This window comes from Bidens hawaiensis, unplaced genomic scaffold (assembly GCF_021521415.1).
Source record: "Bidens hawaiensis isolate Kalapana, Puna unplaced genomic scaffold, B.hawaiensis_p1.1 tig00013876_1, whole genome shotgun sequence".
In the NCBI taxonomy this organism is placed as follows: Eukaryota; Viridiplantae; Streptophyta; class Magnoliopsida; order Asterales; family Asteraceae; genus Bidens; species Bidens hawaiensis.
The window spans coordinates 489,871-507,341 of NW_027492189.1; the positions used below are offsets into that span (position 1 = coordinate 489,871).

At 38.5% G+C, this 17,471-nt stretch overlaps 2 protein-coding genes across 2 annotated transcripts; both read right to left on the minus strand.

The window, feature by feature from the left end:
- Positions 1-185: 185 nt before the first annotated feature.
- LOC143545261 (uncharacterized) lies at positions 186-3,864 on the minus strand. The gene is made up of 7 exons (XM_077037181.1): positions 3,757-3,864; positions 2,267-2,585; positions 2,102-2,195; positions 1,902-2,023; positions 1,174-1,272; positions 965-1,066; positions 186-432 (listed from the first exon to the last, which is right to left on the minus strand). The coding sequence occupies exons 2-7, from the start codon at positions 2,582-2,584 to the stop codon at positions 382-384; spliced, it is 786 nt and encodes a 261-aa protein (XP_076893296.1). The 5' UTR covers position 2,585; positions 3,757-3,864; the 3' UTR covers positions 186-381.
- Positions 3,865-16,348: 12,484 nt separating this feature from the next.
- LOC143545288 (elicitor-responsive protein 3-like) lies at positions 16,349-16,888 on the minus strand. The gene is made up of 3 exons (XM_077037208.1): positions 16,822-16,888; positions 16,674-16,739; positions 16,349-16,591 (listed from the first exon to the last, which is right to left on the minus strand). Exons 1-3 carry the CDS (start codon positions 16,886-16,888, stop codon positions 16,437-16,439), a joined length of 288 nt encoding a protein of 95 aa, XP_076893323.1. The 3' UTR covers positions 16,349-16,436.
- Positions 16,889-17,471: the final 583 nt, after the last annotated feature.

Sequence of the window (17,471 nt, forward strand, 5' to 3'; positions counted from 1 at the left end):
AATCTAATGATCATTTTTTGCATTTTTCAATCAAACGCCAAGTAGTTTGGACAGCCGATCGGCTTGTCCACAACCTGAGCTTAATTTCTTAAGTATTTTATCAAATGAATTTTGGTCATATGCCATTAGTCTTTTGTTTTAATGACACCATTCAATGAGTATTTTTAGCCATGAAATGAGAAATTAAAGAAGAAAAGTAGCCAATGTAATAAAGTATAAACCCTTCTACAAACTGGGATTTTGTAAATATTTTATACATCAACTTTAAGTCAAAACTGGAATGAATATAGCTTCTAATGAAAATCATTAATAATTCAAGAATGATATAAAATAATACAATTTCTAGTTTTTAAAAATCAGAAAATAGCAGAGTTGATATCTTTAGCCACTTTCACTGGTAGCTGGAGCCTTCTCTAGTATTCTCTCTATTTTCTGTTAAATCCAGTATCAAAACAAAGAAAATGATTTACAACTATAATAATAATAACAATATTACCAAATTTAAAATCAATCAAATACAATTAAAATTTTCATGATAAAATTTATTAACAAAGTTTATCTGCAGCTTATATCCCTGCACATGAAAATTTTCATGTTTTGACTAGTGAACCATCATATTTGACTTTTAACCATTAAGATTTCAAGCAGTTAATTCACCAATTTTTTTTTATTTTTTTAGTTTTAATTATCTGATAGCTTAAATTTCCATAATTTTCGTCAACTTGGCACGCAACATTCTCGAGATATGATATGAGCACTAGAAGGATGTAGTGGATCAACACTCAAGAAGAAGACCGCAATGTGACAGGACTCATGAGACTGTCAATATTGCTAACTAAGATTAATAGGCTATTTCAGGTCTCATTTTTACTAATGCAAAAATTCGTATTAATCGACTGGCATAATTTATTATTTTGTTCATGTTTTTAACCCTAGTAGTTTTTTTATGTATATTCATACATACCTTAACAGATTGGCGGACTTCGTCCATTTTGTTTATTAGCAGCTCTGTATGATTCAACACTCTTCGTTCTCCTAACGCAGGAGTCCTAGGTGAATTCACCGCCTGCAATTCAAGCATTTTAAACTACTCTTAATAATGATTGTGTGCATAAACTAATGAAGCTAAAAACATTATGTATCATATAAGTAGTAGTTACGAGACTAAATTACCTTCCAGTTTCTTGGTGTTTTGAAAGGATTTCCGTCTGTAAAAGATCTCATGTGAGCTGGATTTTCTTGTATAGCCCTTGAAGCTTCTTTCACTATCACCTAAAAATTTTAAAAATGACATTAATTGTAGGGGTGCAAACTAGCTGAGCCACTCGCGGGCTACTTGAGCTCGGATCAATAAAAAAGTTCGAAACGAGCCAGGCTTTTTCGAGCTAGAGCCGAGCCTAGCCTGAAATAAAGCTCGTTTAGTTACCGAGCTGAAGCTCAAGCCTTGTGTATTTTAACTTTTACCTTTTTTGTACTATGTATTAATTTCACATCACATAGTCGAGCTCGAGCCGAGATTTGGTTCGTTTAAGGTGCTACACGAGCTCGATCCGAGCTTAGGCTCCTTAAGGGTTTCTTCAAAATATATAAAATAACTAAAAATGTATAAAAATTAATAATTTAATAACAAACGAGCCGAAAGCGATCCGAAACCAAGCTTGAAAAAACAGCTCACGAGCTGAGCTCGAACTTTATTTAAAGAGCTCGAAACGAGCCGAGCTTGAACCTAGTCGGGCTTGGATCGGCTAGAACACGGTAATAGCCAAAAGGGATTACTAAATAACTTAATAAAACTGATATGACTGCTATAGATGGTCCAAGACTAAATAAACGCTAATTAATTGTACAAGGTCAAAGGTCTTGACTTATTGGAGTCAAACATACAAATTAAAAGTATTTACCTTCCTTAAAAGTTGAGGATTAGAAACACCTTGAATTTGTAATTCATCAACATAAGAAGCTTTTCCTTGTGCTACACTTTCAAGTCGAAAAGTATGGAGTCCAAACATCACTTGCAAACAACCTAAGAAAAACCAATTTCATAAAAACATAAACCAATTTAAAAACATAAACGAACAAAAAAAAGTTTTGAAAACGATACCTTGTTCAATAATAATATCAATTGCTAGAGCAAGAGGTATACGCCTTTCAACGTTTACAATCCCACAAAAGGGTATATAAGACGGTCTCGACACCTTCAAAACTAAATCACAATTAACATATATTATATATCCTTTATATGCACATTAAAATCTGAAACTTGTACCTTGTAAACCACTTCAGAAGGAGTAACATAAAGTTCCCGTGAACATAAATCTTTTGACAGCATGTAACGTCTCATTGGAAGATACAGTAACATGATTACTCCAACTCCCCAAGCTAAAACCAGCAATAATGATATTGAAAGCCATATGATAGTGTCGTACGTTAAAATACTTGAAGTGTTTTCTTCAAAAGACGCTGTATATAGTATCTGCCCCGGTACTTCGTCCTCGTCAGTTTCCAGCTCAGACACGGGGTCAGAAAGGAGTAGTTCCTTTGATGACCGCAGTCTTTGCATCGAGTCCATGTGTCCCAAAAACATCCTTCAATCCAAAATATCCAAACATTCAAATCTTTACATAGATATATAGACATAGAACTATATTTGTATGTTTAACTATGTTACTCAAAGTCTGATAATTAAGATCTATGATCAATCATAGCTCATCAAATATATTTTCTTACTTGCTTTATTTGTTCTAGTGGGACAGATATATAACGAAAAATTACGAGTTACATTAAGAACTTAAGGACCCTAAACGTTTTCGAATTTAGTGACAAAATGTTGCTACATCTCTTCTAACACCAATCCGACATACTAGCCTAAATTCTTCTTTGTGTAAACGAGCTGAGCCCGAGCTCTACTAGGCTCGAGCAAGGTCATTTTGAATTACGAGAGCTTGAGCTAGGCTCGTTTTGAGCTCTTTTCCGTAAAGCCAGAGCTCGGCTCGTGGGCCGTTTTTTAACTTAGACTCGGCTCGTTTATTTATTAATTAAATTATATACGTTTTTTTTTTACTTTTATATGATTATAGAAGAACCTTAAACACGCCTATGCTCGGCTCATTTTGACTTACCAGAGCTTGAGCTCGGCTTGCTTCGAGCTCGTTTCTAAAGCTCGAGATTGGCTCGTGAGTCATTTTTTCAAGCTCACGCTCGGCTCTTTTATTATTTATTAATCAACCAATATACTTATTTTTTTTTTTATTATTTTGATATATTTTTAGAGGAATCTTATACGAGCCTAAGTTCGGCTTGAGCTTGTGTAGTACCTTAATCGAGCCAAAGTCCGACTGAAGCTTACTGTGCAGTATGAAATTAATATACAGAAATCCAAAAGAGGTAATACATTAAAATACACAAGCCTCGTCAAGGCTTCACGAGCCTAAACAAGCTTCCCATACAACACTCGAGCTCAGACTTGATAAACTAAACAAGCTTTATTTGAAACTCCGGACTCGGACCAGGTTCGAAAAAAACTCAGCTCGTTTCGAGCCTTTTATCGATCCTATCTCGAGTAGCTCTAATTTCAAATTATCAAAACCTAAACTACGTCAATTTAACAACATCACTCTGTTCGTAATTCGAATCTATAAATATTAAATAACAACTCATGGACATAAGAGTATCTAATTTCCGAATAAATTAAAATGAAACGGTGAGAATAATAATAATAATAATAATAATAATAATAATAATAATAATAATAGTTACCTGGAAAATATTGGGGATTATTGATAGTTGGAGATGAAAGCAATGGACCATGGACAAAGGTTTTGATTGATTATTATTTGAACCAGGAAATGAATGAGTGATTATTATATGTGGTAGTTTTTTTTGGCTTTAATTTGTAACAGCATTTTGGATTTGATGGAAATGGGTAACAAACCCAGACCCGGTCGGTAAAACCCAGTTGCCCAAATCCAAAACGTGAATTAAATTCCACTTTTTTTATAATTTGTCGTGGGGGTGTGCGTAGTGCAGTTCGATGTGGTTTTCGGCTATAATCAAACAGAAAACCAAAACTTCGGTTTTTGGAGTTTTTAAAACCGCTTGGCTTCGGTTTTTTTGGTTTCGATTCGTGTTGGTTTCTTCGGTTTTTATTATTTGAGCTTGAAAATTTAGGCCGAAAAAAAATGTTGGCAAAAATAATGAATTTAGATATAAATAATTTTGTTAATTGTAAAATGATAGACTATTATACATTTGATTAAAAATATTTGAGTTACATATTTATTATAGTAGATTCTTAAAAGTACTTAATATAAGATATAAAAAAAATAAAATTTATAAATTCCGTTCGGTTCGGTTTTTTTGATTTTTATATAAGATATAAAAAAAATAAAAGTTTATAAATTCTGTTTGGTTCGGTTTTTTTGATTTTTATTAAATTCAAAACAAAAAACAAACCGTTAGTTCGCTTTTTACAAAAATCTAAAACCAAATAGTCGGTTTTTGTTTTGGTTTGGTTTTTTCGATTCCGAATTGGTTTTTTTATTTCTTGCACGCCCCTAATTTACCGTCTGTGTCTCACCAATAATACAACACGTGTCCAAAAAATATTTAAAAACTTAAAACATGTTTTTATATACTTAATTTAAAACATATAAAAACATAACTTAAAAATATGTAAAAACCTAAAAATATTGAGCTTACTTTTTTAAGGAAAAAATTACAACTTATACTTATTTACACTTCAATCTTTTAGAAAAAACATTTAACATTTAAATATATCAAGGATTAAGGAAATAAGAGTTTGGAAGTATAGTGGGTGTTACGTTATATAAAGTTAAGTTTTTTGTATAAAAGTTCAAAAGCCACTCGACTGAACGCTTTGTAAAGGTTTTGGGTCACGTTGGTGCAAGGAAGACGAGTCAAAACATCATGTTAACAAAAACAAAAGAAGTATCCAAAATTTATTTTTGTAAAAAAAACGATCAGAAGGGTAATTTAGTGATTTTCTTTTAAAATACACATTTTTTTACTCTTTCTTGGGGCTTCTTCTTAAAAGTTTGGGTTTAAACATGCAACTTTTAGTACCCGTTCAAGTATGTGGAAACAGATTAACTAACTAAGCTCTTAAAAGAAGTGTAATGGTTTTAATCAAACATAATTAAAATGAAAAAATTGAAAAGAAAATCAATATGTTATTGGTTGGTTTGCAAGTGGCCTCAACTCCATTGTGTCTAGCGCCCGTCATTGCCTTGGCGTTCCACCCCATTAGTTGCATTTTAATTTAACCAATTTCAAATATTACATAATATAAATACACTAATTCAAAAGTAAATGAATTAAAAGCAAACATAAACATAAACACATACACATGCATACTTTATACAAAAAAAAATTAAAAGAAGCTTGACAATGAAAACACCTTATTACATCTAGTTTTAATGTCCCACTCTTGAAGGATATAATTGAGTGTTAACATATATAACATCTATAGCAAATTTTCACATCAAACATACATATAGAGGTCCTTAAACTTCATATATATAAACCATAATAATTACATCAATGAGGGGGAGAAAATACATAATTGCTCACACTTCAACTTGGAATATAAAGAAAACAAATAACATTTTTTGTGTTCAAAGATCGCACACTTGGTCCCTGCATAACTAATCCTAGCCCGATTGTTTCCATCCACCAATGTTTGCATCTGATTCATCCAAACCTCGACTCCTCTAAAACAACAAGACATCGAAGAAACATAATTAGTAAACGCTTACCATCTTTCGACTTGCATTTTGTTTCAACCAGTGTTTTTCATAACCACACATGATCAGGAACTGTCTACATAATCGGTTTGGTTGAGTTATCTTGAACAACCTTCGCTCGGACCACCTGGTTATGGCGTCAACCAGTTGAACCGCATAACCAAATTAGCGTTTGGACGGCATTTCTTTTTTCTTTTTTTACAAAAATCCTCACTAAATCTCATTTACCGATTTATTTTGAAAATTCATTGTTACAGGAATTTCAAAAAAATCAGCAGTTGTATGGTTTTTTCTTTTTCTTTTTTAAATCCTTACAAAATTTCATTTACCATTTTATTTTGAAAATTCATTTTTTACAGGAATTTCAAAATTCATTTATTGCTTCAGACTCAATATTTTGTTTGTTATATTCTCCGTTTTTGTTATTCGTAAATTTTTAAGTGATTCTGTTTTTATTCCTCTAAAATTATTTACATACAATTATTTATTTAGAATATAATATGTTTTCAAAGTCAGTATGTACCGATAAGATGACGAATTAAATGACTTCTCTAGTAAAGAAAGCGTTGTTTTCAATAAATAAACAACACGAACCTGGGCTGTAAAGTTGAGACCAATTCTGATCTCACCACAATTCGTATCATCATCCTTCATAACTGTCACACCCCCAATCTAGGCCTAGGAGGCGTGACCATCAGTTGGTACCACTTTTGTAAATAAATCAGAGTTACGGGTTTTAAGCGGAAGACTTTATAAAACAAAGGATCGTTAACATAAATATTTACATTACAAAAGATCGAGACATAAGTCTCGATATATGTTTACTTGTTTATTTGTTACAAAAGCATCATATTTAATATTTACAAGGAAAACTATCCGAGCCATCGGATATATTAGCCTGCTTCGCCTTTTGCAAGCTCTAATCGTTGTTACCTGCAAAATGTAAATAAAATACGTCAGCAACAGATGCTGGTGAATATGCTGACGCAAAAATATTTTCTTTACTTAATTACCCCTCGGGACTACATAAGTCCCGGCCCATCTTGGCTTAGGAATAATCAAGTTATAAACAATCATTATAAATTCGAGTCTCTACTTGAGATCACCTCAGCGATACACCGCAGCGTATATGACATAACTTGGGTACTATAAATATACACATGACCATTTCCCCGCTCGAACATAACTTGGGTCCGGCCCGTCATGGCTGGGGGTCATGGCCAGACGTGGTGCGATGTGCCCACCGCTATCCACATATGTAAGGATCCAGACAAACGTATACCATAGCCTGAGGGCTGGCTTATACTCTCTTTTATAATGTTTTTAGAGACACGTAGCCTCTTGTAAAAGTTTGACACATAACATGTTTGTTTGTTTGAAAACAAGTTTGTAAAAGTGGGGCGTATTCACCTTCAAAGGGATCGGCTTCCAACACCGTCCGTCAAGCTATCTCGCACCTATAGTACGAGTATAACATTCATTAGTCGGATACACGATCCGGTTTTAAGACCTTTAGTCTTATCATCTCGATGAACCTTTAGTTCATTTTCTTTTACTTTAAAACCTTTAGTTTAAAAGTAATTTAATAAACCTTTAGTTTATAAAACCCGACGTTTCTTTTTCTCTAAGAAACGTATTCCTTTTATTATCTAAGCATACTCATTATACTTAAATAATATATCTATAACAAAGAATAATCTCATATATATATTCTATCTTTCTTTTCTTTGTTATATAATTCTTTTGTTTGTTTGTCATTGAGCGTAATAACGACTTAGGGTATAAAGCCGTTAAAATATTTTATTAAATTTTTGGTCGGGCATTATGCCTACATTGCTTGGCTAGTAAACACTCTCGTCAGTTGGGCAGCACCTCGACGTCGTTCGCTTATCAACACCTTTCTTTAAACAGCACCTCCACTTGGCACGCTTTTCGAGGCAACTCTTTGCACGTACTCCGAGGCAAGTCTTGGCACGCAAATCGAGGCAGTCTCCAGGTTCGTCGGGCAGTACTTCGGTTTTGGCACGTTTTACGAGGTATCGGGGCACGGAAATCGAGGCGGAGTTTGCACGTATTTCGAGGTAGAGAGAGTATCTTAGAGAGAGAGAATATATGATTTTGGTGTGAGATGGATCGATCCCATGGCTGCCCCTTTTATAGCTGATTTTGGAACCCATCGCGTGCACCCCCTTAACCAATCGCGTAGCGCGATGGGGTTGATGACAACTCCACTGTAGTAACGCGTGGCGACACGTGGCACGCGCCGAGCCACGTGTCATCACCTCGTGACACGTGGCAGCAGACGCTGCCACCGTGTGCCACGTGGCACACGTGTCACTGGTGTCAGAATACCCCATCGCGATACGCGATGGGGTGCTTCTCTGGGCCTGTCGCGTATCGCGATAGGTCCAGATAATTATAATTTTCAGAAATTGCAATTTGGTCCCTGGAGTTTGGAAAATGGCAGAATTGGTCCCTGAACTTTGGAAACTTGACATTTTTGGCCCGAAATTTACGTGATGTTACATCCTCCCCACCTTGGAACAAATCTCGTCCTCGAGATTGCTTAAGCGAATAAGTGGGGGTATTTCTTCTTCATTTCGGGCTCGAGTTCCCAGGTGTATTCGGGTCCTCGTCGAGAGTCCCATTTCACTTTAACAATCTTTAGAGTTCGTCGTTTAAGTTTCTTTAGTTTCGAGTCTTCAATCTGAATAGGACGTTCTACGAATTTTAAGTTTTCATTAATCTCTATGTCTTTTAACGGCATTGAGAGAGATTCGTTGGCTAGGCATTTTCGTAGATTAGAAACATGGAACACGTCGTGTATCCCTTGCATCTCCTCAGGTAGCCGCAAGCGGTATGCGACAGTACCGATTCGTTCAAGTACCTCGAAGGGTCCAACGAATCTAGGACTTAGTTTGCCTTTCTTGCCGAACCGAACAACGCCTTTCCATGGCGAGACCTTTAGAAGAACTTTATCACCGACTTGGAATTCTAACGGCTTACGACGGACATCGGCGTAACTCTTTTGGCGGTCACGTGCCGTCTTAAGTCGTTCGCGGATTTGGAGAACTTTGTCGGTAGTTTCTTGGACTATTTCGGGACCAGACAGTTGGTTGTCTCCTCTCTCAGACCAGCATACGGGCGTTCTACATTTACGTCCATATAACGCCTCGAATGGTGCGGTCTGAATGCTTGAGTGATAGCTATTGTTATATGAGAATTCCATTAGGGGTAAGTGGTCGTCCCAACTTCCGCCTAAATCTATCACACAAGCGCGTAACATATCTTCCAACGTTTGAATCGTCCTTTCGCTTTGCCCATCGGTTTGTGGATGATAGGCAGTGCTAAGGTTAAGTTTCATACCGAGAGCTTGTTGGAAGCTTTTCCAGAAATGAGACGTGAAACGACTGTCTCTATCGGAAATAATAGATAGCGGTACTCCATGCAAAGCAACGATGTTGTTCACATAGATACGCGCTAATCTATCCATTGAGTATGACTCGTTGATGGGGATAAAGTGTGCGGATTTTGTTAGTCGATCCACAATCACCCATATAGCATTATGCTGGCGAGTCGTTTTCGGGAGTTTGATTATGAAATCCATTGTGATTAACTCCCACTTCCATACGGGAAGTTCGGGTTGCTGTAGCAATCCCGAAGGCTTTTGATGTTCAGCCTTAACCTTCAAACAGGTCAAACATTTCGCGACGTGCGAAGCGATATCTTTCTTCATGCCGTTCCACCAGTAGTTTGATTTGAGGTTTTGATACATTTTGTCGCTACCGGGGTGCATGGTATACTTGGACTTGTGAGCTTCGTTCATGATTTTGTCGCGCAAGTATCCAATGATCGGTACCCAGATTCGGTTGCCCATCCTTAGGATACCGCGTCACCCTTAACTAGTGAGTCAATGGTGCCGTTTTGTTTTTTATCAGAGATCTTGTCTTCGTCAATGGCTTGGATTTGAGAAGATTTGATTTGATCGATAAGGTCTATTTGGAGTTCTAGCCTTAACGCTCGGACTCTTTTAGGCTTTTCGTGCTCTTTTCGACTTAAGGCATTGGCCACAACGTTGGCCTTACCCTCGTGATATATGATCTCGCAATCATAGTCGTTAAGAGTTTCCATCCAGCGTCTTTGGCGCATGTTGAGCTCTTTCTGCTCGAAGATATGTTTTAAACTTTTATGATCAGTGTACACGATGAATCTTACGCCATAGAGATAGTGCCTCCATATCTTAAGTGCAAAGATTATGGCGCCTAACTCTAGATCGTGCGTTGTGTAGTTCTTTTCGTGCACCTTTAGTTGGCGAGAGGCGTAGGCAATTACTTTCTTCCATTGCATTAGTACGCATCCTAAACCAGAATGAGACGCGTCACTAAAAACAATGAAATCTTCATCACCTTCTGGCAAAGCCAGTATTGGAGCTTGGGTAAGCTTTCGTTTGAGTATATCGAATGCCTCTTGTTGCTTTGCTCCCCACTCATACTTAGTATTTTTACGAGTTAGAGTAGTTAGGGGAACAGCAATTCGAGAAAAATTCTCGATGAATCGACGGTAGTAGCCAGCCAAACCTAAGAAACTTCGGATCTCGGTTGGCGACTTGTGACCTCCCACTTAGAGATGGCTTCTATTTTAGCGGGGTCCACTTGTATACCGTGTACGTTTATGATGTGGCCAAGAAATTGCACTTCAGGTAACCAGAACTCGCATTTTGAGAACTTGGCGTACAGTTTCTCGGACCTTAGAATTTCGAGCAAGGTTTGGAGATGAATCTCGTGATCGTCCTTTGACTTAGAATAAATGAGTATGTCGTCGATGAATACGATAACAAATTTATCCAAGTAGGGTTTACAGATCCGGTTCATCATGTCCATGAATGCAGCTGGCGCATTAGTAAGTCCAAACGGCATGACCGTGAACTCATAATGGCCGTACCTTGTTCGGAAAGCGGTTTTCGGGATGTCTTTAGATTGAACCTTGAGTTGGTGATAGCCAGAACGAAAATCGATTTTGGAGAAGTAGCTAGCACCTTGAAGCTGATAAAAGAGATCGTCGATACGCGGAAGTGGATAACGATTCTTGATAGTTACTTTGTTGAGTGCTCAGTAGTCGATGCACATCCGCATGGATCCATCCTTCTTTTTCACGAACAGTATCGGCGCTCCCCATGGCGATGAACTCGGTCTTATGAAGCCTTTCTCGAGTAGTTCGTCCAGTTGTTTCTTGAGTTCCTTCATCTCAGTAGGCGCGAGGCGATAAGGTGCTTTGGCGATCGGAGCAGTTCCAGGGATTAAGTCGATTCTAAACTCTACTTCACGATCGGGAGGTATGCCGGGGAGTTCATCAGGAAAGACATCGGCATACTCGGAAACAACAGGAACGTCTTTGATTACTTTTGGTTTGGATTCTTCTGTGACGTAGGCCAGGAATGCTAAGCATCCTTGGTTTAAACATTTGTTGGCCCTTATCATGGAGATCAGGGTAACTTGGCCTGCGTCTTTGTCCCCTTCAATTCGTATCGTACGTTTATCAGAGGCTTGGAGCTCGACAATCTTACTATTGCAAAGGATACGAGCGTGGTTGTCGGATAACCAGTCCATACCCAATACAATATCAAAACCAGCAAGAGTCATGGGTAACAATGAGATAGGTAGAACATAACCGGCGAGTAAGATCTTTCCATTTTCTAAAATTTCGGTGATTTTTATAGTTTCGCCGTTGGCGGTTTCGACGTTTAGAGTTTTGTTAAGTTTGATTAAGGGTTCGTTTAAGAGTTTACAGAATTTATAATCTATGAAGCTTAAATTAGCTCCGGAATCAAACAGGACTCTAGCGTAAGAATTGTTAACGAGGAATGTACCGGTGATCGTCTCCGGCATGTCGGCTGCCTTCTTTGTGTCCATTATGAAGACCCTTGCATTGTTTTTCTTGGGGTCGTTTTTCTGACCGCTACCACCCGTACCACCAGTCGCGGGTTTCATCTTGAGGCATTCGAAACTAAGATGTCCAGTTTCCTTGCAGTTGTAGCAAGTCATCTTTTTCTTCCAGTAGTCGGCTGTGGTGTGGCCGGGTCGGTTGCAAGATTCACAGACTCGGGTAGTGAAGTGGCATCTCCCTCGGTGGTGTTTTTTACAGATTCTGCACTGAGGGGCGCCAGAGATGGAGCTGGGTTTTCGTTGGTCAATACCCTTACCCTTGAAACGGGTATCCCCACCTCTCTTCGAGTCGTGAGTTGGAACAACCTTTCTGTCTTCTTCCTGGTTGCGGATCATTCCGCCCATCAAGTAACCGGCCAACTCCATCGCGGAGTCAGCGGTTTGTGGTAGATGTGACCTGACCATGTCACGAATTTCTCGTGGCAAACCCCAGATATATCGTGTGACTTTGCTGGACTCAAGTGAGACCAGCTGGGGTACCAGACGACAGTATTCGTGAAACTTCGTATTATACTCACGAAGGTTTGTCCCAACAACCTTGTGAGCAAGAAATTTGGTCTGAATTTGGTCCGTCTCATGCATCGGACAGAACTTGGACAGCATTAATTCTTTAAACTCGCTCCATGATAACTTATACATTGCCTCCCTTCCTCGACTCATCAACAACGAGTTCCACCACTCGTGTGCCTCTCCTTTGAACATTAGAACAGAATACTGAATCTTTTCTTCTTCCGAGCACTTGCTTGTGATTACAATAGTCTCCATCTCCTCGAGCCACCTGACGGTGTTGATGGCTCTTTTGTCTCCGTGGAATTCCTTAGGCCCGTAGGTCTTGAAATCTTTGAACGAACATCCTCCGATTTTAAACTTCTTAAACTTTCTACGGACATCTTCACCGTTACCACCTTCGCCGTTATTGGAATTATGGTCACTCTCCTCCTCATGCAAAGGTCGAGTGCGTGGTTTGGAAACAGATTTATGGGATGGGTTTTCAGATTGTTTAGTTTGTGATTGTTTTGTTCGGGATCGATTTTCAGATGCCGCTTGAACGGCTTTTTCGATCATCTTTTGCACTTGGCCCATATATTTTTCGGGAATCGGATCCTCTTTCTCGGGACCTTTCCCTTTTCGTTCGGCTTCCACTCGGGACGCCTCGTGATTATCAGTTTGTCTTGACATTTTAGTTCTTTGTCTTTTTAAATCTGAAATTTTAAATATTTCTGTTGTTATTTATACAAACTTTATTTATTTCATAAAAACATATCGTAAACGATATGTGTCTTATCTGTACAGGTTCCTATCCATATTATACATATGTTACATATGTTATTTATAACACATATCATACATGTCTAGTCTTCACATAATATAACATCTCCAACTATCTAGTTTTTTAAGAATTTCTTCACAAATTTCGTAAGCTTATTGCATTTGCGAAGAATTCTATTTCCAACTTTCTCTTTCTTCTTCTTGTCGTCCACAATCTTCTTCCTCAATTCGTCGGTTTCTTGCAATGCTCGGTCCAGGTGTTCCTCTTGAGATCTGGGCATGTCCGTTGGATACCCATATCGTGGTGGTGGGTCACGGTAACCCATCATCACGAGATCATAGTGGTTTGTGGGTTCTGGGTATGGTGGGTTCGCCGTCTCATCGGGAGAGTTATTAAAGAAGGCATTTGCAGCCTCGTTCTGTTCTTGAATCTCCTGAGCTTGTGCACTGAGAGATGGAATCTCGCCCGGGTAGGGCGGGAAACTTGACGATGCTTGACCCTTAAGTTCATGCAAGAATTTGATATAAGGGTCAACGGAGCCGTAACTTGGGGTGGAGTGTTGTGGTTCCACCGATGTTGTCACTTCGTTGGGGTTGTCAGGGTATTCCTCCTCTTCTGGCTCGGTTTCTTCTTCCGGCTCTTCTTCTGATTCTTCCTCTGGTTCTGTTTCCTCCATTGGTTCAGGTTCAGTTTCTTCTTCAACCGATTCTTCCTCCTGTTCATCTTCCAATTTCTCCCAATCCTCTTCCGTCAGCCCGGTCATGTGAATCGTCTTCAGTGGGGTGATGACCCTCATTCTGGGTTTTCGGGAGGGTCCTGCATTGTTGTGCTGGGTGCTGGCGGAGTCCATGGTTGCATTGCCGGTGTGCCATCTTCGTTGGTCAAAATGGCACTGCATCCAGTCGGATGAGGGAGATTTAGGTTCCTCCTTGATCGGTATGTTGGAGAGGAAGTGAAAAGTTGGGTGTGGATTTGTCGGGAAGTAACCAGTTGGGTAATGTTGTGATTCCGCGGAGGGTTGGTAATTTGGGATTTCTGATGGATGGTATGTGGGGATTTCTGAGGGTTGATACATTGGCACACTTGGTGGATGGTAGCTTGAATGTCGTGATGCCTCAGGGCTTGTCCTCGGTTGGTTATAGGGAAAGTTATGTGTGTAGTGGGTTTGGTTTCCTCCATGTGTTGGGTTGTTGGATTGTTGTTCTTGTTCTTCGAAGAATGACTCAAAGTAGTTTTTGCTCATGATTCCTGGTGGGAACTTGTAGTGTTTTCTTGCTTGTCTTGCTTCCTTGTCATAATATTGCATTAGTTTCTCGTATGACATCTATTTCGGTAGTATAGATTGTAGAGAGGGAAAAGAAATGGTTACCAGCCAATCATATCCCTATTCAAATAAACAAGTATTTCCTATTGCTTGATCGAAGCTTGGGTATTGTTTTACGATACCCAATTCGCTAAGATCGATGGCTCTGATACCAACCTGTCACACCCCCAATCTAGGCCTAGGAGGCGTGACCATCAGTTGGTACCACTTTTGTAAATAAATCAGAGTTACGGGTTTTAAGCGGAAGACTTTATAAAACAAAGGATCGTTAACATAAATATTTACATTACAAAAGATCGAGACATAAGTCTCGATATATGTTTACTTGTTTATTTGTTACAAAAGCATCATATTTAATATTTACAAGGAAAACTATCCGAGCCATCGGATATATTAGCCTGCTTCGCCTTTTGCAAGCTCTAATCGTTGTTACCTGCAAAATGTAAATAAAATACGTCAGCAACAGATGCTGGTGAATATGCTGACGCAAAAATATTTTCTTTACTTAATTACCCCTCGGGACTACATAAGTCCCGGTTCATCTTGGCTTAGGAATAATCAAGTTATAAACAATCATTATAAATTCGAGTCTCTGCTTGAGATCACCTCAGCGATACACCGCAGCGTACATGACATAACTTGGGTACTATAAATATACACATGACCATTTCCCCGCTCGAACATAACTTGGGTCCGGCCCGTCATGGCTGGGGGTCATGGCCAGGCGTGGTGCGATGTGCCCACCGCTATCCACATATGTAAGGATCCAGACAAACGTATACCATAGCCTGAGGGCTGGCTTATACTATCTTTTATAATGTTTTTAGAGACACGTAGCCTCTTGTAAAAGTTTGACACATAACACGTTTGTTTGTTTGAAAACAAGTTTGTAAAAGTGGGGCGTATTCACCTTCAAAAGGATCGGCTTCCAACACCGTCCGTCAAGCTATCTCGCACCTATAGTACGAGTATAACATTCATTAGTCGGATACACGATCCGGTTTTAAGACCTTTAGTCTTATCATCTCGATGAACCTTTAGTTCATTTTCTTTTACTTTAAAACCTTTAGTTTAAAAGTAATTTAATAAACCTTTAGTTTATAAAACCCGACGTTTCTTTTTCTCTAAGAAACGTATTCCTTTTATTATCTAAGCATACTCATTATACTTAAATAATATATCTATAACAAAGAATAATCTCATATATATATTCTATCTTTCTTTTCTTTGTTATATATTTCTTTTGTTTGTTTGTCATCGAGCGTAATAACGACTTAGGGTATAAAGCCGTTAAAATATTTTATTAAATTTTTGGTCGGGCATTATGCCTACATTGCTTGGCTAGTAAACAATCTCGTCAGTTGGGTAGCACCTCAACATCGTTCGCTTATCAACACCTTTATTCAAACAGCACCTCCACTTGGCACGCTTTTCGAGGCAACTCTTTGCACGTACTCCGAGGCAAGTCTTGGCACGCAAATCGAGGCAGTCTCCAGGTTCGTCGGGCAGTACTTCGGTTTTGGCACGTTTTACGAGGTATCGGGGCACGGAAATCGAGGCGGAGTTTGCACGTATTTCTAGGTAGAGAGAGAGTATCTTAGAGAGAGAGAATATATGATTTTGGTGTGAGATGGATCGATCCCATGGCTGCCCCTTTTATAGCTGATTTTGGACCCCATCGCGATACGCGATGGGGCACCTCCTTAACCCATCGCATAGCGCGATAGGGTTGATGACAACGCCACTGTCGTTACGCGTGGCGACACGTGGTACGCGCCGAGCCACGTGTCATCACCTCGTGACACGTGGCAGCAGACGCTGCCACCGTGTGCCACGAGGCACACGTGTCACTGGTGTCGTATCGCGATGGGGTGCTTCTCTGGGCCTGTCGCGTATCGCGAGAGGTCCAGATAATTATAATTTTCAGAAATTGCAAATTGGTCCCTGGAGTTTGGAAAATGGCAGAATTGGTCCCTGAACTTTGAAAACTTGACATTTTTGGCCCGAAATTTACGTGATGTTACAATAACGTTATATGACTTTGCTGGTATATCTCCTTCTCGAAACACATCATCCAACGGGATCCTAAACATGTTCATAACATCACACATTCGATCAGTTTTGTATTAGAATATTTTTTATGCGCGTAAATTAACTTGCCTCCCGTGGCCAACTAAGTCATCGACACCAATAGCACCATCACTATCCATTATTTTGACCTTTATATCGGTTGCATCATCACTCGAAACATCAAATAAAAACGTCTCGTTCCATTCGGGGTTAGACCCTTTGCCTACACAAACATTTTACACATGACAAATTATTCTATCTTTATAAACTAATTAAAAATACGAATGAATAAAATGAATGCGCGCCTGATGCTACAGTGCTCTTCTTTTCCTGAGTCCTGTAACTTATAACAACATAAGGGTCCATTTTACCTGAAATATAAGTAACAACTTTTAAACGTGTTTTGTATAGAGGATTGATATCGTCATATTAAAGGGATCGACGAGGACTCAAACAGGATGTCGGCATCCTCAAGGCCTTTAGCGCTCACGAGAAGAACTTCTAGCGTTCCTTCAGGCATACTTGAAACAAATTAAATTAGACAAAATAATAAAAATTTTGGTTTTGTTCTAATTTTTTGTGAATATATATTTATGTGGGATTGATTTCAAAGGCTGCGAGACATATTCGCAAGTTTTTTGGACGTTGCCATGTGGGAAAAATAAGAGACGATAGTTTTTTTTTTTTTACTGTTTAAAATGAAAGTTTTACAATTAATATCATTTAAGTTTTTGAGTGTTAATTTCGCACGTTACTTGTAGGCATGTATATGCATGCATACTAACCACACATTTGTATATGCACAAGAACGTAACTTCATAAACTAATTTTATATTGTATATCTATAATATATATAAACGAAAACATAAAATCCTATGTGTCGCGATATGGTCGCTCCCCCTTTTTTTGGAGTCATCAGATTTGTTTGATGAATGTTTCTCATGCATTTGACCCGAATTCACGGGTATGGGTCTTACCAAACCCAGATATTCCTTAAATGGGTTATAACATCTCATTAAATTAAAAATTATTCTCACCAAATTATTGATGTAAAAATCTTATAAAATAGGATATAATAAAAATTAATATCTTCTTTATTTTAA